General features: G+C 42.4%; 1 protein-coding gene across 1 annotated transcript in view; it reads left to right on the forward strand.

Moving 5' to 3' along the window:
• col4a3 (collagen, type IV, alpha 3) overlaps positions 1-20,000 on the forward strand; it is a 99,103-nt gene that overhangs the window by 8,848 nt on the left and 70,255 nt on the right. The window contains exons 2-17 of the mRNA XM_071898000.2: positions 538-594; positions 1,407-1,496; positions 3,761-3,805; positions 4,616-4,660; positions 4,966-5,028; positions 5,161-5,214; positions 5,435-5,461; positions 6,293-6,367; positions 7,269-7,331; positions 8,446-8,481; positions 8,660-8,707; positions 10,772-10,846; positions 13,274-13,318; positions 13,823-13,885; positions 15,955-15,999; positions 17,720-17,773. Coding sequence (XP_071754101.2) covers positions 538-594; positions 1,407-1,496; positions 3,761-3,805; positions 4,616-4,660; positions 4,966-5,028; positions 5,161-5,214; positions 5,435-5,461; positions 6,293-6,367; positions 7,269-7,331; positions 8,446-8,481; positions 8,660-8,707; positions 10,772-10,846; positions 13,274-13,318; positions 13,823-13,885; positions 15,955-15,999; positions 17,720-17,773 — 885 coding nt within the window. The remainder of the gene's footprint in view (positions 1-537; positions 595-1,406; positions 1,497-3,760; positions 3,806-4,615; positions 4,661-4,965; positions 5,029-5,160; positions 5,215-5,434; positions 5,462-6,292; positions 6,368-7,268; positions 7,332-8,445; positions 8,482-8,659; positions 8,708-10,771; positions 10,847-13,273; positions 13,319-13,822; positions 13,886-15,954; positions 16,000-17,719; positions 17,774-20,000) is intronic.

Consider the following 20,000-nt stretch of genomic DNA (forward strand, 5'->3'; position numbering starts at 1 on the left):
CTTGACTTGACTTGGTTTGATTTGACTTGACTTGACTTGACTTGATTTGACTTGACTTGACTTGGTTTGATTTGACTTGACTTGACTTGATTTGACTTGACTTGACTTGACTTGACTTGATTTGACTTGACTTGACTTGATTTGATTTGATTGGATTGGACTGGACTGGACTGGACTGGACTTGACTTGACTTGACTTGACTTGACTTGACTTGACTTGACTTGACTTGATTTGACTTGACTTGACTTGACTTGACTTGACTTGATTTGATTTGATGAAACTTTATTGATCGCTGTTGGGAAATGTCGTTGCAGCAACAGAGAATGTGATTGTGATGAGATGAGACAGAGAGAAGTGAAGATAATACAGTAACCAGATGATGTGAAAGTGTAAATGTGCATCACTGTTCACATTATGATGTGAACAGATGTGAGACAAATACACAGAAAGTGTTCTGATGCAAATATACATCACAGCTCTTCACATTTCCACATTTGTAGATTGAGGAAACCTTTTTATGTTGTCATGTCTCTCCAGGCGTGTCACTGCAGCGGGAAGTCCGCCTGTCACTGTGATGGGGTCAAAGGTCAAAAGGTGAGCACATCTACACTTCTACACAACACATCAGTCTCTCTGTCTCCGGCTGCCGGCCGAAAAGCAACCACTAACCTAAACAGAAAGCCAATCTGTTCCGTGCACCCAGAGACTTCAAAGGAACAGTTCATCCCAAAACAACTAAACTGAACCAGTCATCACCTACTCATCACCTAGTCATCACCTAGTCATCACCTAGTTATCACCTCCATCACCAGCCAATCAGTGTTAGCTTCTCTTGACCTTTAGAGCTGACTGGTTGGATCTAAAGGGAACAGTCCTGTGCTGCCCTCTGGTGGACAGCAGAGTTAAACCTGACAACTAGAACCAACTCAGCCTGGGACTAAACCTGAGGTCTGCTGGGGTCTACTGGGGTCTAATGTGGGTTTGATGTGAGTCTACTGGGGTCTAATGTGGGTCTACTAGGGTCTAATATGGGTCTGATGTGGGTCTACTGGGGTCTAATGTGGGTCTGATGTGAGTCTACTGGGGTCTAATGTGGGTTAGATGTGGTTGCTAGGCTGCTGTTGCTAAGTAGAGACCACCCAGGTGTGAAGTCTCTGATCTCAGGTATGTTCAGTGAGCTGATGACCGTGTGTGTGTGTGTGTGTGTGTGTGTGTGTGTGTGTTTAAAAACTGGTTCCAGTCTGCTGAAGGTGTTTCTGCTCACAGATGAACCTCAATAGATCTGGACTGGAGCCAGAGTCTGGTTCACACCTGTGTTTACCTGCATTCTACCTGGGATTTGACCCCGGCTGGTAACGGCTTTGTTAGCTCATAAAATGACCCAGGATCTGCTCTGTCCCCTGCAGGGCGAGCCGGGTTACCATGGATACGAAGGACTTCCTGGAGTGGTCGGTTACCCTGGAAACGAGGGCCACCCCGGGCCCCCCGGAGCCAAGGTAGCAAATATAATAAGATATACTATGTGTGTGCGTATGTAATGTTATCTGTGAATTAGCTTTGTAATTTTAACTGTATGTAATGTCAGTTGTATATTAGCTGCACTACATGGCCAAAAGTATGTGGACACCTGCTGGTGGAACATCTCATTCCAAACTCCTGCTGTCTCTGCTGGAGCAGCCTCCAGTCTGCTGAAGTCGTTCCACTAGATGTTGATTTGCTTCCATTCAGCCAGCAGAGGCTCAGTGAGGCGATCGGCCCGGCTCAGTCCGCTTCCACTTCATCGCCAAGCTGTTGATGGGGTTGAGGTCAGGGGTCAGAGGTCAGGCTCTGTGCAGCTGCTCAGGTTTTTCACACAGATCTAACAGACCGTTTCTGTCTGGACCTAGTTTTGTCCTGCTGGAACAGGAAAGGTTCTTCCCCAATCTGCTGCCACACAGTTGGAAACATACGATAGTCTAAAACAGTGGTTCTCAACGTGGGGTCCGGGGACCACCAGGGGTCCTTCAGAGGGTCCCAGGAGGTCCCCAGCAAAATTATGAATTGTTAAACTTCACCATTATTTAATTTACAAGAAGTGAACACAATTAGAGAATGTAGAAGAATGACTGTTCTGATCATAGTTTCTCTGTTATCTCTCTACCTACAATACAGACAGTCATGGACTTCTGGACAAAATCATATCTAACAGTAAAAAATATTCTCAGATTTGGGTCCAAGAGAGAAAATCTCATCAAATGGGGGTCTGTGGCTCTAATGTGGATTACATTAGGGTCCTTGATATATATGAAATATATATATATAAAAAAGGTTGAGAATCACTGATCTAGAAAGTGACTGTCTGCTGCAGCGTTCAGATTTCCCTTTTCCTGCAACTAAGAGGCCGAACCATGAAAAACAGGCAGAACATTATTCCTCCTCCACCAACTGTACAGATGGCACTATGCGTTCAGGCAGGTAGTGTCTCCTGCCTCCACCCAACCAGATTCACCTGTGGGACGGTGCGGTGTCTCTACCTGGCGGTGGACGGCTGCTGCTCTAGTCGTCATCGTCAGTCGTCGTCTGTGATGCTGACCTGGATGTGTGAGTTCTGCCCTTGCTTCTGTGGATACTCCACCGCATGTTGCCTCTCTCCGCCTCATCTGACTGTCTGTTTTTCCCATGTCATTGTCATTGTCCATGTTCTTGTCAAAGTTTTTCCCAGCACCTATTCCCCGCTCAGCCGTCCCTCTGTGACTCGGCCCATCCAAGGTTTCTAAAAAAAAATCTTCTTGGGAGTTTTTCCTTGTATGCACCAATGGTCTAAGGCTGGTGGAGCCAGTAGGTTAGGATATGTAGGATAGGTAGACTGTTATGTCTTGATAAAATCTGCTTTTGTGTGTCTTGTGCTCTTCCTGATGATTGTCCTATATCATTCTGTTCTATGGTTGATTGTTGATCAGTTAGATCGAGTTAGGCTCATTCTCTGTAAAGTCCTTTGAGACATGCATGTGATAAAGGGCTGTAGAAATAAACAAACTTCAAACTTCAAACTTGAAGTGTGATTCCACTGCCGCAGAGTCCAACGGACGGTCCAATTCTGTGGTCTCGACCTGTGAGCTGGTTTGATCTACCGCTTCGCGCCTGAGCTGTCGTTGCTCCTAGACGTTTCCACTTAATAACAACAATACAATAACAGCACTTACAGTCGACCGCAGCTCCAGCAGGACAGAAACTGTCCTGACTTGTTGAAAGGTGGACTCCTGTGACGGAGCCACACTGAAAGTCACTGAGCTCAGTTCAGTTCTGCTGCCAGGTTTTGTCTGTGGAGATTTCACAGCAGTGGGCGTGGCTGAAATAGATTAATCCACGCATTAGGAGTGTCCGCATACTTTTGGCCATGTAGTGTATGTATTGTGTTAACTGTATGTGATGCTAGCTGTATGTTAGCTGTATATTAGCTATATGTGATGCTAGCTTAATGTTAGCTATATCTGGCTGCATATTAGCTATATGTGATGCTAGCTGTATGTTAGCTGTATCTAGCTGTATATTAGCCATATGTGATGCTAGCTGTATGTTAGCTGTATCTAGCTGTATATTAGCCATATGTGATGCTAGCTGTATGTTAGCTGTATATTAGCTATATGTGATGCTAGCTTAATGTTAGCTATATCTGGCTGCATATTAGCTATATGTGATGCTAGCTGTATGTTAGCTGTATCTAGCTGTATATTAGCCATATGTTATGCTAGCTGTATGAATCGTCTGTTTGTGTCCACAGGGCCAGCTGGGTGTGGCAGGAACTCCAGGAGTTAAAGGCTCTCGGGTACGACTGGTTCCTCTACTTTATAGTGGGACCAAATGAAGATGATGATGATGATGAAATTGATTGATGAAGCTGATTTATCAAGCAGCATGTTGTTCAAGGTCCATTCAAGATTCAATGGTCACTTGTATTTAGAAACTAAAGGCCAGTGTCCGCTGCCTCGGCGGCGCGGCGTCTCGTCTCGTTCAGGTCGCAGTGTGACATCATCATCAGCAGACAGACAGACTGTAGTTTGTTTTTCTTCACTGTTTTCTGTTATTTTCCTCAGTTATGGTGAGTCATGCAGCCACCGGAATGTAGGTTTATTTTAAATATTTTAATTGGTCTCTCCCCTCACATTTTTTTTTTCAGTCAGTGGCTTCAGTTAGGAAAGTGAGCTCATGATTACTTTATATATATATCATGATTAATTTATATATTCATTTAAAGGCACAGAGCTGACAAGACAGATAAACCAGGCTGTTTCTCAGTTTGTATGCTTTTTAATCTTTTATATTACTATGTTCCACAAACCAATACAATTTTATTATCATTATTAATATGCGTGTCCATGCAAGTATAGTTAACATCAATAATACAATTGTATTGTTTATGGAGCACAGCAGTATAAAATATTAAAACGCATACAAACTGTGAAACAAAACATTATCACTGATGATGGAATCTTCCTCTTTGCACAATGTAGAAAAAATGTGATTACATCAAAAAACCAGCAGATGGTGATAAAAGCTCATTTGAATAATAAAACTGAGGGCTAGATCTGCAGGTTCTGTGGTCGGTCCGGGACTAACAGTCTGTCTCTTCTGTCAGGGTCTGCCAGGGAAGCCGGGCTTCCCCGGGCCGCCAGGACAGCCGGTAAGACACACTGTTATAACATCACTGTTATAACACTGTTATAACATGCTGTAGTCTGTTCACTGTTATAACATGCTGTAGTCTGTTCACTGTTATAACACTGTTATAACATGCTGTAGTCTGTTCACTGTTATAACATGCTGTAGTCTGTATAGTGAGGATTGTAGTTGACATCACTCTGTCTGGTTTCAGGTCAAAGTGGAAACAGAAACTGTAGTTTATTTTATTACTGAATCATAGAAAGTCATATTCATGCTGAGAGTGACATCATGTAATATTGATGTAAACTATTGATCTGTTCCCAGGGAATCCCTGGCAGTGAAGGACCCATCGGCCGACCAGGACTCCCAGGATGCAACGGGACAAAGGTACAGCTGATCTGATCCACATCACTCTGGAAACTGTAAACTAGAAAATAAATCAGCTGTGGAACGAGCAATCCAGAATACATTGATTGATGAACTGATTGATTGATTGATTGATTGATTGATGTGTTCCAGGGGGACACTGGGTACCCAGGTTTCCCTGGGGTTCCAGGACCTGTTGGCTTGCCGGTAAGTCCTGCCTACTTCCTGTGAAAACAGTCATGAGCGGCTGTGATTGGACGCTGGTCCTCATTCTACACTTACATCACATGTCATTTCTGTGGCCAACAGTACAATAAGCTTCAATTCAAGATCACCAACATTACAAACAACCAATATAATCCATGCTAAATCGAAGATAGCCGAACCAGTTGTCTGAAGATAAGCTAACTGTAACTGTTTCTTGCAGGGTCTTTCGGGACTACAAGGTGCTAAGGTAGGTTTCTGTATGAAGACTGAATATCAGAACGTGAAGCAGACTGATCAGGAGACTGCAAGGCTTTGATCCTTTATTGATTTATTTAAGTGGAGGTTAGTTTGATTTATTTAACAGGACGTGGGGAAAGAAGACAGTACTGGGTTTAGAACACAAACAGAACTGATTTACGACACAAAGGTAAACTGCTTTACAGTACAAAGAAATTGATTTTACGGCACAAAGGGAGGAAAATATTCTGTTCTTCCAGAGCAAACGGAGCTAAAGCTTTCAGAGTTTCTGGCAGCAGATGGTGGAAGGAGAGAAAGGCTAGGTGCATTTACTGTTGTAGGATATTTCCCTTGTATCAAGATACTAGTAGTATACTGGGATCTTGCCTCATGTTTATTCAAGGGTGCCAGTGTTCCTGCTGAGCTCCCCCTTGAATGAGAAGGGCTCTGCAGCATTCAAGGGGAATTGCAACATGCTTGTTGCTCCACATAGGCTAGGTACATTTACTCTTAGAATGGCGGTCTGGGTCTGGCTCTGTTGTTTTGGAGGTTATGCACTTCCTGCTGACTCAGGACTCGAGCAGGGAGCAATCTTTGTTTTGAGGGTTCCTGTGCACTCCCTGTTGGTCAAGACTTGAACAGGGAGCAATCTTTGTTTTGGGGTTTTATTGCAGAATCTCTCGCATGCTGCTTGGATTCATTGGGAGCATCCTCAAGAGCAGAGCCTTTTCCGCCAAATACAACTGTATAACCATTAGTGCTAAAATGGTCCAAACTCCTTTACGTCAGTGTCTCTGACTGAACTGTGGCAATTGTTGTTTCTGACTGTTTCTTGTTGCAGGGAGAATCCTTCTTCTTCCCCATTGCTCCGGATGTTAAAGGAGAACCAGGACCACGAGGAAGAGGTGGAGAAAAGGTCAGAGGACAAACACTGCTTTGTCTTTCAGATCAGAAAGGACAAGAACCCGACCTCCACAAAGAGCTTTTTGGCCTTCAGGGGCTTCCAGACAGGACCAAGATATTGGATTGGCTCAGTTTTTATGCAGTTAAAGGTCCCACATGTAAAGCAGGACTCCTCTTGCCTCTGTGATGATAAAGGAGTTGGATGTGTATCTAAACATGGTGAAAGTATCAAAACTAAATCCACACAATCTATATTAGAAAAGCGAGCCTCTAAACGAGCCGTTTGGACTTCCGTAACTTTGTGGCGTCACAAAGGTTCGCTCATTATCATTTCTGTAAGAAATAATAGACTAACAAAGTGTTTTTTTCAAAGCGGTCGAGCGGTCGTCATCGTTTATTACCGGAGAGTTTTCCCTACCTGTAGCCGCCGGGCCGCGGCGTCTCACGTTTCACTCTCGAAACGGTTAGCCAGTCGGAACAGAGGGTCGTTAATATTAATGAGCCTTAAAGACACGGCGACAGAAACAGCCTGTTCTTGGTAAGGCTCAGAGAGATGCTGTAAAATGAACGTGGAGAAATGGATTGAGAGTGTTTTTGGTTCATGACACCACACACACAGCTTTGAATGGACCTCAAGACACAAAATAAAACTCTGGACAGTGGAAAATATGGAGCTTTAAATTATATTTGAGAACAATCTGGAGATCGGTTGTTTTTTGGGTCTGGTAACAAACTCCATGGCAACATAATGAGCTGTAAATAATCACTGCAGTCTGATCCCCGGGTTAGATCCCCGATTGGCTGATGCAGTATCCTCTGATTGGCTAATGCAAAGTTTTCTCTGATTTGCTGGTACAGCATTTTCTCTGATCAGCTGAAACAGCCTGTCCTCTGATTGGCTGCTTGTTTTCCAGGGGGAGAGTGGAGATCCTGGTTCACTAGGCCTGCAGGGACCAGCAGGACCCGCCGGACTTCCTGTATGTTTCAGACCTAAAACACTAAACTTTATTAAGCATCTAATCATAAGCAATTCAGTCAACTCTCACAATTCACATAAAATGATTGGGTAACCCTTCATTTTACAGGTCCTTAACAACGTATGAACTATTTCTAATTAGACGTTAACAAAAAAAAACTATTACACAGTAACGTGGCTAATAATTATACAACAACATATTTGCGTTCATATGTATTTACATAGTACCGGACCTGTAAAGTGAAGCGGGTGTAATTGGACAATAAATCATACAATGTGACCATGTTTATTTTCTTTATTGGCATCTACAGTAAATGGTACATTTAAACAGTACATCAGCTTACATTTCATACAGACCAGACTCGTTGGACTGCCTATATCCAATAATTGCAGTCCGGCATCTATGTAGTCACCTTTTTGCATGCATGCAGAGATATCCCCGGCGCAAGCACCCAAAGCTAACATGTTAACATGCTAACGTTAGCTAGAGACATGCATGGGCCATGGATGTATTAAACTAGGCATGGACCCCTGGATGTGGAAGATTAATTTACACACAACGGACGCAGGCACACGACTGGAAGCTAATATGGCCAAGCGTTAGCTAACTAACACAGCCAGCACTGTAGAAACGTTAGCCATGTTAGCTCCCAGGCGGGTGCTAAAGTTCGTAGCATGCATAATCTTTCACTGACCCCGGGATAGGCTAAAGCTAGAGAACGGCTCAATATCTGTAAAACTGACCCCCCGACACTTTACAGTCTGGTCTGTGTGGAATGTAAGCTGCTGTCCTGTTTAAATGTACCATTTAAATGCCAATAAAGAAAATAAACATGGTCAGATTGTATGATTTATTGTCCAATTACACCCGCTTCACTTTACAGGTCTGGTACCATGTAAATACACAGGAATTACTATTGAATTGTAGAAAATAGACACGCTTCACTTTACAGGTCCGGTACTATGTAAATATATATGAACGCAAATATGTTGTTGTATAATTATTAGCCCCGTTACTGTGTAATAGTTTTTTTTGTTAACGTCTACTTAGAAATAGTTCATACGTTGTTAGGGACCTGTAAAATGAAGGGTTACCAATGATTGATCTTCTCTAGGGAACTTCAGGGTTGCCGGGGTTACCAGGAGAGAAGGTCAGTGTCATAAGAGAAAGAGAGTTTGTGTGTGTGTGTGTGTGTGTGTGTGTGTGTGTGTGTGTACTGATTTTAGAGCAGTTTGTGTCTTCAGTCTTAGTGAAGTTTACTATGTTAATGTGACCTGGAAATAATATTTTCTCTCTCTCTCTCTCTCTAACCTGTTGGTGGCCCTCAGGGTCAGGAGGGTCCCAGTCCAGTGATTCCGGGGCCCAGAGGGCAGAGGGTAAGCTGACCATGCAGCAGATTTAGATGTCAGTCTGTCTTCGACCTTCTTTCCACCTGCACTAAGCTGCAACATGGGAGATCAGATTGTAATCGCATAGCACTTAACCTCATAAAAAGGTGTAAATGCAGCCAAGACACACTAAGGATGGATTGTAATCCAAACACCCAAACCCCTCTGGAGATGTCAGAGATGCATTTGGCCTCATTACCAACAAAGTGTAAATGCAACGTGTCTCTAGTCCACATGTAGCAGCTTCCTTACTGGAAATCAGTGGTGGAAAAAGGACTCAAATCCTTTACTTACGTAAAAATAAAAATACCCTGACACAAATTTACTAAAAGTAGTAAAAGTTAGTAAAAGTACCACTTGGACATTTCTACTTAAGTAAAAGTATGTAAGTACTTGCTCTTTAATGTACTTAAAGTATTAAAAGTAAAAGTATTTGTTGTATTCCATGCCTTCATGTAGGAGATTCATTCATTTTAGAGAACTGTGAGTTAGTTCTTTATAATTCAATGCACGGTGTAAAGGTTTTAAGATGAATGACAAAATAAAAGGTTAAATTTGTCACGAAAATAAGTGAACGACTGCATGATTGAGGTTCATCAAACAGCTGTTTGATGAAGCTCGAGACTTTAACTGTTAAGGCCTACAAGCTGCAACTAGTTGTAGATTGCATGGAAATGAAACCTGACAGTTTCAAGACTATGTGCAACAACAAGCGCTAAGCTGGCTGCAGTGTTTAGATACAGACACCTTTGTTTAATATTGACTATTTTGGCAGAAATATGATAGATATTATAGATAGATAGATAGATAGATAGATAGATAGATAGATAGATAGATAATTTATTGTCCTACAAGAGTTAATTTGGTTCCACCCTTTGTACAAGCCTCACATACACACACACACACACACACACACACACACACACACACACACACACATCCCCACCACACAATATTCATACACAACAGGAAGACAACAACACCTGAACAAAACATTGACACAAGACATTTAATGCGATGAATCCAGAGCTTCAATGGCAAGAAAGAGCACGTTGACAATTATAATTCTTATTGTGAACCCAACTTAACAGAGCAGCAGCGACTGGGAGCTGAAGGTAAAATGAAGACAGGAGGCAGAACGTAACCTGAATACACAGACAGCACAGGTTTGATAAGGATGTGATAACAGGGGAAGAGGGATGATGTGTGGATGCTGGTTTACACATTTGAAACTTTACTCGTTGAATCTCAGTCGCAGTGTAAACTCTCTGCTACTCACTGCAAACTGTCAGGTTTCTTGTAAATTAATTTCCATGCAATCTACAACTAGTTGCAGCTTGTATAAAGTCTCAAGCCACATCAAACACTGTCGTTCAGTTATTTTGGTGCCAAATTTAATGTAGCCCAATAAATCTTTTATTTTGTCATTCATCTTAAAAACTTAACACCATGCATTGAATTATAAAGAACTAAATTACAGTTGTCTAAAATGAATCTCTAAATGGCAGTGGCTTTATTACAGAACTGTGTACAGATCATTGTGGGGGAAGAAGTGGCCGCTCTGCTCACAAGGCCACAGTCTGACCAGACTGGTTCCTCTAGATTTGGTTAAACAACCAGTTGGTTTATTTAATGTATTTTAGTTTTAAGGTTTTACTGTAACTTAATGTTCTGGTCCACTGAGTTAATGCTATAAAAACTGCCAGCTTCAGCCAGGCAGCCTGGTCAGTGATGTCATGTTTCAACATGCTGCTAATTCCCTACATGCATTGCAAGCTGTGCTTTATTGTTGCTGTGGAAACTCTTGTGGAAACCAGAGAGCTAGGTAGCAGTCTTTATTGTTTGCTGCCGTTTTTTATTCTTATTTTTTTTATTCTTATGTTTTCTATTCTTATGCATGTTATCTACTGGAGAAAACTCAGACAGTACACCAACGTTGGTAACCGCTGTATAAAAGCCATAAACCCCTAGAGGGCGCTCTCTCCTGGGATTATACACCTAGACACATCACCATGGTAACTGTAATCATCAAGTGTTATGTTTGGTTGCCAGGGCGACCGCGGCCCCCCTGGGATTCCTGGTCAGAAAGGAATTAAACTGTACGCTGAGGGGCCGAAAGAACTGAAGGTCTGCCTGTCTACCTGTCTACCTACCTGTCTGTCTACCTGCCTGTCTACCTGCCTGTCTACCTGTCTGTCTACCTGTCTGTCTACCTGCCTGTCTGTCTGTCTACCTACCTGTCTGTCTACCTGTCTGTCTACCTGCCTGTCTACCTGTCTGTCTACCTGTCTGTCTACCTACCTGTCTGTCTACCTGTCTGTCTACCTGTCTGTCTGCCTGCCTGTCTACCTGTCTGTCTACCTGCCTGTCTACCTGTCTGTCTACCTGCCTGTCTACCTGCCTGTCTACCTGTCTGTCTACCTGTCTGTCTACCTGAGTATCTACCTGTCTGTCTACCTGTCTGTCTACCTGTCTGTCTACCTGTCTACCTACCTGTCTACCTACCTGTCTGTCTGTCTACCTGTCTGTCTACCTGTCTGTCTACCTGCCTGTCTGTCTACCTGCCTGTCTACCTGTCTGTCTACCTGTCTGTCTACCTGAGTATCTACCTGTCTGTCTACCTATCTGTCTACCTGAGTATCTACCTGTCTGTCTACCTGTCTGTCTACCTGCCTGTCTGTCTGTCTGTCTACCTGTCTGTCTACCTGTCTGTCTACCTGAGTATCTACCTGTCTGTCTACCTATCTGTCTACCTGAGTATCTACCTGTCTGTCTACCTGTCTGTCTACCTGCCTGTCTGTCTGTCTGTCTACCTGTCTGTCTACCTGTCTGTCTACCTGAGTATCTACCTGCCTGTCTACCTGTCTACCTACCTGTCTGTCTACCTGCCTGTCTACCTACCTGTCTACCTGTCTACCTACCTGTCTGTCTACCTGCCTGTCTACCTGCCTGTCTACCTGCCTGTCTACCTGTCTGTCTACCTGCCTGTCTACCTGAGTATCTACCTGTCTACCTGCCTGTCTACCTGCCTACCTACTTGCCTGTCTACCTGCCTGTCTACCTGTCTGTCTACCTGTCTGTCTACCTGCCTGTCTACCTGTCTGTCTACCTGCCTGTCTACCTGTCTACCTACCTGTCTGTCTACCTACCTGCCTGTCTACCTGCCTGTCTACCTGTCTGTCTGCCTGTCTACCTACCTGCTTGTCTACCTGTCTGTCTGCCTGTCTACCTACGTGCCTGTCTACCTGCCTGTCTACCTGTCTGTCTGCCTGTCTACCTGTCTGTCTGCCTGTCTACCTACCTGCCTGTCTACCTGCCTGTCTACCTTCCTGCCTGTCTGTCTGTCTGCCTGTCCTTTTTTTTTTTTTCAGTTTTCCAGTTTTAATCTGCTGTGTAGCAAGTCTGACTCCTGTTCACTGACAAAACCTGCAGGTCAGTGTTAGTAGTACTACTGCCTCCTGTAGGTCAGTGTTAGTAGTACTACTGCAGGTCAGTGTTAGTAGTACTACTGCCTCCTGTAGGTCAGTGTTAGTAGTACTACTGCCTCCTGTAGGTCAGTGTTAGTAGTACTACTGCAGGTCAGTGTTGGTAGTACTACTGCCTCCTGTAGGTCAGTGTTAGTAGTACTACTGCCTCCTGTAGGTCAGTGTTAGTAGTACTACTGCCTCCTGTAGGTCAGTGTTAGTAGTACTACTGCAGGTCAGTGTTGGTAGTACTACTGCCTCCTGTAGGTCAGTGTTGGTAGTACTACTGCCTCCTGTAGGTCAGTGTTAGTAGTACTACTGCAGGTCAGTGTTGGTAGTACTACTGCCTCCTGTAGGTCAGTGTTAGTAGTACTACTGCCTCCTGTAGGTCAGTGTTAGTAGTACTACTGCCGCCTGTAGGTCAGTGTTAGTAGTACTACTGCAGGTCAGTGTTGGTAGTACTACTGCCTCCTGTAGGTCAGTGTTGGTAGTACTACTGCCTCCTGTAGGTCAGTGTTAGTAGTACTACTGCAGGTCAGTGTTGGTAGTACTACTGCCTCCTGTAGGTCAGTGTTAGTAGTACTACTGTCTCCTGTAGGTCAGTGTTAGTAGTACTACTGCAGGTCAGTGTTGGTAGTACTACTGCCTCCTGTAGGTCAGTGTTAGTAGTACTACTGCCTCCTGTAGGTCAGTGTTAGTAGTACTACTGCCTCCTGTAGGTCAGTGTTAGTAGTACTACTGCAGGTCAGTGTTGGTAGTACTACTGCCTCCTGTAGGTCAGTGTTAGTAGTACTACTGCAGGTCAGTGTTGGTAGTACTACTGCCTCCTGTAGGTCAGTGTTAGTAGTACTACTGCCTCCTGTAGGTCAGTGTCAGTAGTACTACTGCCTCCTGTAGGTCAGTGTTAGTAGTACTACTGCAGGTCAGTGTTGGTAGTACTACTGCCTCCTGTAGGTCAGTGTTAGTAGTACTACTGCCTCCTGTAGGTCAGTGTTAGTAGTACTACTGCAGGTCAGTGTTGGTAGTACTACTGCCTCCTGTAGGTCAGTGTTAGTATTATTACTATTTTCACTGGTTTTGTTTGTTGCAGGGAGAGCCGGGTGATGTTGGAGAGAAAGGCTGTCATGGAGCTCCTGTAAGTACCGTCTGTCTGTCTGTCTGTCTGTCGGTCTGTCTGTCTGTCTGTCTGTCTGTCTGTCTGTCGGTCTGTCGGTCTGTCGGTCTGTCTGTCTGTCTGACTGCCTCTCTCGACCATATGTCACCTTAATTTTAGCCTTTGTGCATTAAATGAATTTTTTTATTTTTTGGTATTTTATTCTTTCATATTTTTTATAGGACCTATTGGGCTCCTATACTGTGGAACAACCTGCCCCATTTCAATATTTAAAATCACTTAAAACCCATTTTTATAAACTTGCTTGTTCTTTATTTCTTATTATTATTTTACTCCTTTTATGTATTTTCTTCTTTTATGCAATGTTTTCTATTTCACGTGTTGCTTGATGTGATACTCGAAGCAATTTTTAAACTTGGATTTTGAAAAGTTGCAACACAAAAAGTTTATTCTTTGTCTTATTATTATTATTATTATTATTGGTAGAGTGGCAGGCTGATGTGTGGTGGTTTTTTTCTGTGCCAGGGTCTGCCAGGGGATCGGGGCATTAAAGGAGAGAAGGGCGAGCGAGGTGACCTGGGAGCACTGGTAAGGGAGAGAGACCTGGTCTGGACAGGACTGGCCTAGACCTAGACCTAGACCTGGACCTGGACCTGGTCTGGTTTGGTCTGGTCTGGTCTGGTCTAGTCCGGTCTGGTCTTGTTTGGGTTCACTATGAAGGAAGCGTGACACCCAGTTTGTCTTTGTGATAGCTGACTTGACAAAACCGCGGTGATCCAGATCCCTGGTCTCACTGCTGGGTGTCAGCTGGCTCTGTCAGGATTTACCGATCAGCTGTGAAAGAGGCGGGGCTTGTAACAAGTCACAGATCCAGAACAGTGTGTTTATATGAGCTAAGATCAAACTGCTGATCTCCGCTGGGAAATTAGTTTGTTACAGCGGCAAAAGATTCAGTGTGGAAAAGGAAATAGGATATCAACACACAAATAGAATATAAAAAGAAGCAATAAAAACAGCAGACAGCAGACACAGTGTCTGCAGGCTGTCCGAGACCAGCAGCATCTCGAGCGTTCGATACTCCTGCCATGTCGAGTCGAGTTTGAGTTGTCAGTACACCGGCACATGAACGACTCATCAACAAAGCAGTATCTAAGTACGGCAAGCCCCGAGGGGAAAAACACAAGTCGGCACGTGACACAAAACTATACAACCGCTCAATACAACGACATACGGTTGTCATACTAACACAAACAATATTATTTGTTTGTTCAGTGAAACCATGTCTATCAACGTCCGCTCGAGATGCTGCTGGTCTCGGACAGCCTGCAGACACTGTGTCTGCTGTCTGCTGTTTTTATTGCTTCTTTTTATATTCTATTTGTGTGTTGATATACAACAAAACAGCAGTAGTTTTGTGGTAAAGTACCGCAGGCACAGTGTGATCTGCAGGCTGTCGGCGACGAGCAACACCTCCAGCATTCAGTATCGCTGCCGTGTCGAGTCCAGTTCCAGTATTCAGTATGTTACGTACGTACTGAAACTCGAGAATCCGAATGAACGGCTGGTTCAATGAGGAAGTACTACATTGTTGAGCGAGCCGTTCATTCGGGTTCTCAAGTTTCAGTACGTACGTAACCCGTATACTGAATACTGGAACGACTCAAGGAACGACTTGACATGGAAGTATCGATGCTGCTTGTCTCAGACAGCTTGGATAGTGATTTGAAAGTGAAACTAGAAATCCTGAATGAACGGCACGCTCAACAATAATATATACTACTTCCACAAAGAGCGGGTTGGAAAGTGCGATGTCTTAATTTAAGGTACATGGTAATCATTCAGTCGCTTAATGAGCTTTGGAAACTCGAAGTGCGAGGAACCAGTACGTACCACTACAGACTCGGTATTAATTAAAGGTGCTTCTACCTGCTCCTGTTTTTCTGAAGTGCACGATTTGAGTTTTTTCCCGATTAATCGATAATCTCCATTTCCTATCCCAGAGAGTAACACTATTCAGCATATTCTGCAACTGCAAGAACAAACTTAGAATGAATAAATATGAGCAAACACAATTGTCGATAGTGTAGATGTGTAAATAAATAGTCTTATCACTGACTGTCATTAATGCACAGTAGGAATGTAGGTTCAATATATTGCACCAATCAGTCTTGGGAATCATAGGAAAGAATTTCAGCACTTAATATGCAACAGCAAATTTTATTCTCTAAACAGTCGGCCTTACTGTTAATTGTAGCTGTATTAGCTGAGGTTCGGGAGCAGGACCACACCTCAATCACTCCCCTTCCTGTTGTTTCCCTTTAAATGCCTACCTGCCCAGCATACCTGTTCTTTCTCGTTTACGTGTGTCGCCGAAACCTTCCCCACACTGCAGATGATTTGCCTACATCTCTCCATCCTCCATTCATCGCAGTCTCCTCTTCATCATTCATATCTGTTAAATAAACATCCTCATTTGCATTCAATTGATGGTGTGGTCCTTGGCTCGTGAATCCGATAGTTTCCCCTTGTACAGTTTTTTTTAAAATTACGTGTCTTGTTCATTTGAATTCAATGTTTTTGTTCATATCGGGGTTTGGAGATGAAATTGTTGGATGAGGCTAAATGCTGGTCTAACATGGTCTGTGTTTATGTTTCAGGGTAAACCGGGGAAGGATGGAGCTGGCGGACTGTCTGGAACACCGGTAACATGCTAAGCTAACGATAACACTAACCAAACTACTACGCTAAAGTCAGTTTAGCATTCTGTTCCACTTAAAGTCACATTAACAGTCTGGGTGGATTACTTCAGGTATTAGCATTCTGCTATCTCTGTTCCATTTAAAATCACGTTAGCATTCTGCTATCTCTGTTCCATTTAAAATCACGTTAGCGTTCTGCTATAGATAAGAATGGAGTGAAGTTTCAAACAGGCCATGCCCACAAAGTCCAGTTCAAGTGATCTGCCCCGTATATTTCTATGGGTTAAACAAAAAAACATTTTCTGTGGTTGCTTTTTCTGTATTCTTATAATTTATGTAAAATGTATATGATGTAAATAATTTGTCATTAACTTTTCACAGTTATCAAAGAACTGCATTATCATTAAAATGTTTATTTTCTGGAGGTCACAAAATGCTAACAAGCTAGCAAACTTCCGTGCAAACTTCCATCCAAGAGAGGAGTCGTGTGGCATTTTGACACTTCAAGAAAAAAACATTCAGTGATCCTGCTGTTGTTTGACAACTGTGAAAAGGTAACGACAAATTATTTACACCAGATACATTTCACATAAATGATCAGAATACAGAAAAAGCAACCACAGAAAATGTTGATTTATTGTTTTGCCCATAGAAATTGAAAAGGGTTTCGCACTTGTGCCGCACTTTGCAGGCGTCATCGCCATTCTTATCTCTGTTCCATTTAAAGTCACGTTAGCATTCTGCTATCTCTGTTCCATTTAAAGTCACGTTAGCATTCTGCTATCTCTGTTCCATTTAAAGTCACGTTAGCATTCTGCTATCTCTGTTCCATTTAAAGTCATGTTAGCATTCTGCTATCTCTGTTCCATTTAAAGTCACGTTAGCATTCTGCTATCTCTGTTCCATTTAAAGTCACGTTAGCATTCTGCTATCTCTGTTCCATTTAAAGTCACGTTAGTATTCTGCTATCTCTGTTCCATTTAAAGTCACGTTAGTATTCTGCTCCAAGTAGAATCAGTAAGGCTAGTCAAGTTTAATTAGAACAGTTAGAACCAGTCAAAGCCACAAATGTCCCTGTAGGTCCAGTCTGAACCAGTCAGGTTCAGTTAGAAACAGTGGAAACCAGTCAGAATCAGTTAGTACCAGTTAGGTCCAGTTGGAACCAGTCTGCACAAGTCAAAACCAGGCAGCTCCAGTCTGGTCAAGCTATAACAAGGAAAAAACAGTTAGAGGTTCTGCCCACTCAGAACTAGACAGAACCAGACAGAACTAGACAGAACCAGACAGAACCAGACAGAACCAGACAGAACTAATCTAAACCGGTCAGAAGCAGATGTTTTCTACTGAATGTGTTTCTGTACACCCGCAACAGGGGAACTGCTGATTGTTATGGTCCACACAGCTGCTGATCAGCTGTCTGTCTGTCTGTCTGTCTGTCTGTCTGTCTGTCTGTCTGTCTGTCTGTCTGCCTGCCTGCCTGCCTGCCTGCCTGCCTGCCTGCCTGCCTGCCTGCCTGCCTGCCTGCCTGCCTGCCTGCCTGCCTGCCTGTCTGTCTGTCTGCCTGCCTGCCTGCCTGCCTGCCTGCCTGCCTGCCTGTCTGTCTGTCTGTCTGTCTGTCTGTCTGTCTGCCTGCCTGCCTGCCTGCCTGCCTGCCTGTCTGTCTGCCTGTCTGTCTGTCTGTCTGTCTGTCTGTCTGTCTGTCTGTCTGTCTGTCTGTCTGCAGGGAGATCAAGGGGATCGTGGCTACCTGGGGCCTCCAGGGATTGTGGGAGCCAAGGTGAGTATTTCATGAAGTACACCAAGCACTATCACCACCAAGTACTATCACCACCAAGTACTACCACCACCAAGTACTATCACCACCAAGTACTACCACCACCAAGTACTATCACCACCAAGTACTATCACCTCCAAGTACTATCACCACCAAGTACTATCACCACCAAGTACTATCACCACCAAGTACTATCACCACCAAGCACTATCACCACCAAGCACTATCACCACCAAGTACTATCACCACCAAGTACTACCACCACCAAGTACTATCACCACCAAGTACTATCACCTCCAAGTACTATCACCTCCAAGTACTACCACCACCAAGTACTATCACCTCCAAGTACTACCACCACCATGTAGTACGACCACCAAGTACTATCACCTCCAAGTACTACCACCACCAAGTACTATCACCACCATGTAGTACAACCACCAAGTACTATCACCTCCAAGTACTATCACCACCAAGTACTACCCTCTCTGTGCAGCAGTGGATGAATGTGGAAAACACACGAACACGTCGGCATCTCCAGAATATTTGGCGTCAAAAAGATGAAGTTTGCACTTAAAACTCAGGAAGACGACATCATGCTTGACATTGATTGACAGCTGAAAAAAGTGACTTCAGGGTTTCATCCTGTCTGTGGCGTGTCGTCCACTAGGGGCGCCGCCCACCTGCTTATATTTCAGATAAATAAATTATTAATCAGATTATATTGATGTTTATGTATGAAATTTAGTCATATACCATCTTGAACGGTAAAAACAAAACTTGTGGAGAGGAACCGCTGTGCTTTCTGCTGTAATGTTTCTGCACCAGTCATTTATCAGTATTGATCTGCGCTCAGCCTGTCCATCTGCCTGTCAGTATTGATTCAATCAGTATTGATTAATGACTGCACCACAGTCTTAGATCAGTATTGTCCTGCGCTCAGCCTGTAGTGCAGAACGTTTTTCCAGTAGGTTCCACTGGACGCTCTCTTCATCAGCGACAGTTCAATGTGAATAAGACTACAGATTTGTTTGTGGAAAGATTATTTCTTGATATTTTCCTGATGCTGCTACTTTCTTTTGTGTTCGGCCATTTCAGTGGACACTGCTTGTTATGCAAACTTTATATACTTCACTTTATAAACTTCACTTTATAAACTTCATTTATAAACTTCACTTTATAAACTTCATTTATAAACTTCACTTTATAAACTTCACTTTATAAACTTCATTTATAAACTTCACTTTATAAACTTCACTTTATAAACTTCATTTATAAACTTCACTTTATATACTTCACTTTATAAACTTCACTTTATAAACTTAATTTATAAACTTCACTTTATAAACTTCATTTATAAACTTCACTTTATATACTTCACTTTATAAACTTCATTTATATACTTCATTTATAAACTTCACTTTATAAACTTCATTTATAAACTTCACTTTATATACTTCACTTTATAAACTTCATTTATAAACTTCACTTTATAAACTTCATTTATATACTTCATTTATAAACTTCACTTTATAAACTTCATTTATAAACTTCACTTTATATACTTCACTTTATAAACTTCATTTATAAACTTCACTTTATAAACTTCATTTATAAACTTCACTTTATATACTTCACTTTATAAACTTCATTTATAAACTTCACTTTATAAACTTCATTTATATACTTCATTTATAAACTTCACTTTATATACTTCACTTTATAAACTTCACTTTATATACTTCACTTTATAAACTTCATTTATAAACTTCACTGAATGACAATCTAACCCGAATCTGACTTATATTTGGTAATATTTGGGTAAATATTACCAAATATAATATATATAAACAGGTAAATTAAATGTGTGAAATCATGCGGCAGAGGTTTTAAACTGAATTAACTGAATTAGTCTAGTTTGAAACTTGAAACTTGCCTCACTTTGAGTATCCCAACTAGTATTGCATGGTCAGCCAGTCTCAGCTGCACCTTCTCTGATAATATAAATTATTTCTATATTTTATATAAAATTAATAAAATACTGCTGTGGCTGTTTGATTGTAGAACATCATTTCAGAGGGACAAAGCTGAAATTTACTTATTTCTTCATTGTATTTTTTTGTATGTTCAAAATAGAAATTCCATATTTTTTTATGTAAATACATTTGTTGACAACAGTATTTTGTAATTTATTTTGACACATTTGATGAGCAAGTATTTGTAATGTGTA

This window comes from Centroberyx gerrardi, chromosome 6 (genome assembly GCF_048128805.1).
Source record: "Centroberyx gerrardi isolate f3 chromosome 6, fCenGer3.hap1.cur.20231027, whole genome shotgun sequence".
NCBI lineage: Eukaryota > Metazoa > Chordata > Actinopteri > Beryciformes > Berycidae > Centroberyx > Centroberyx gerrardi.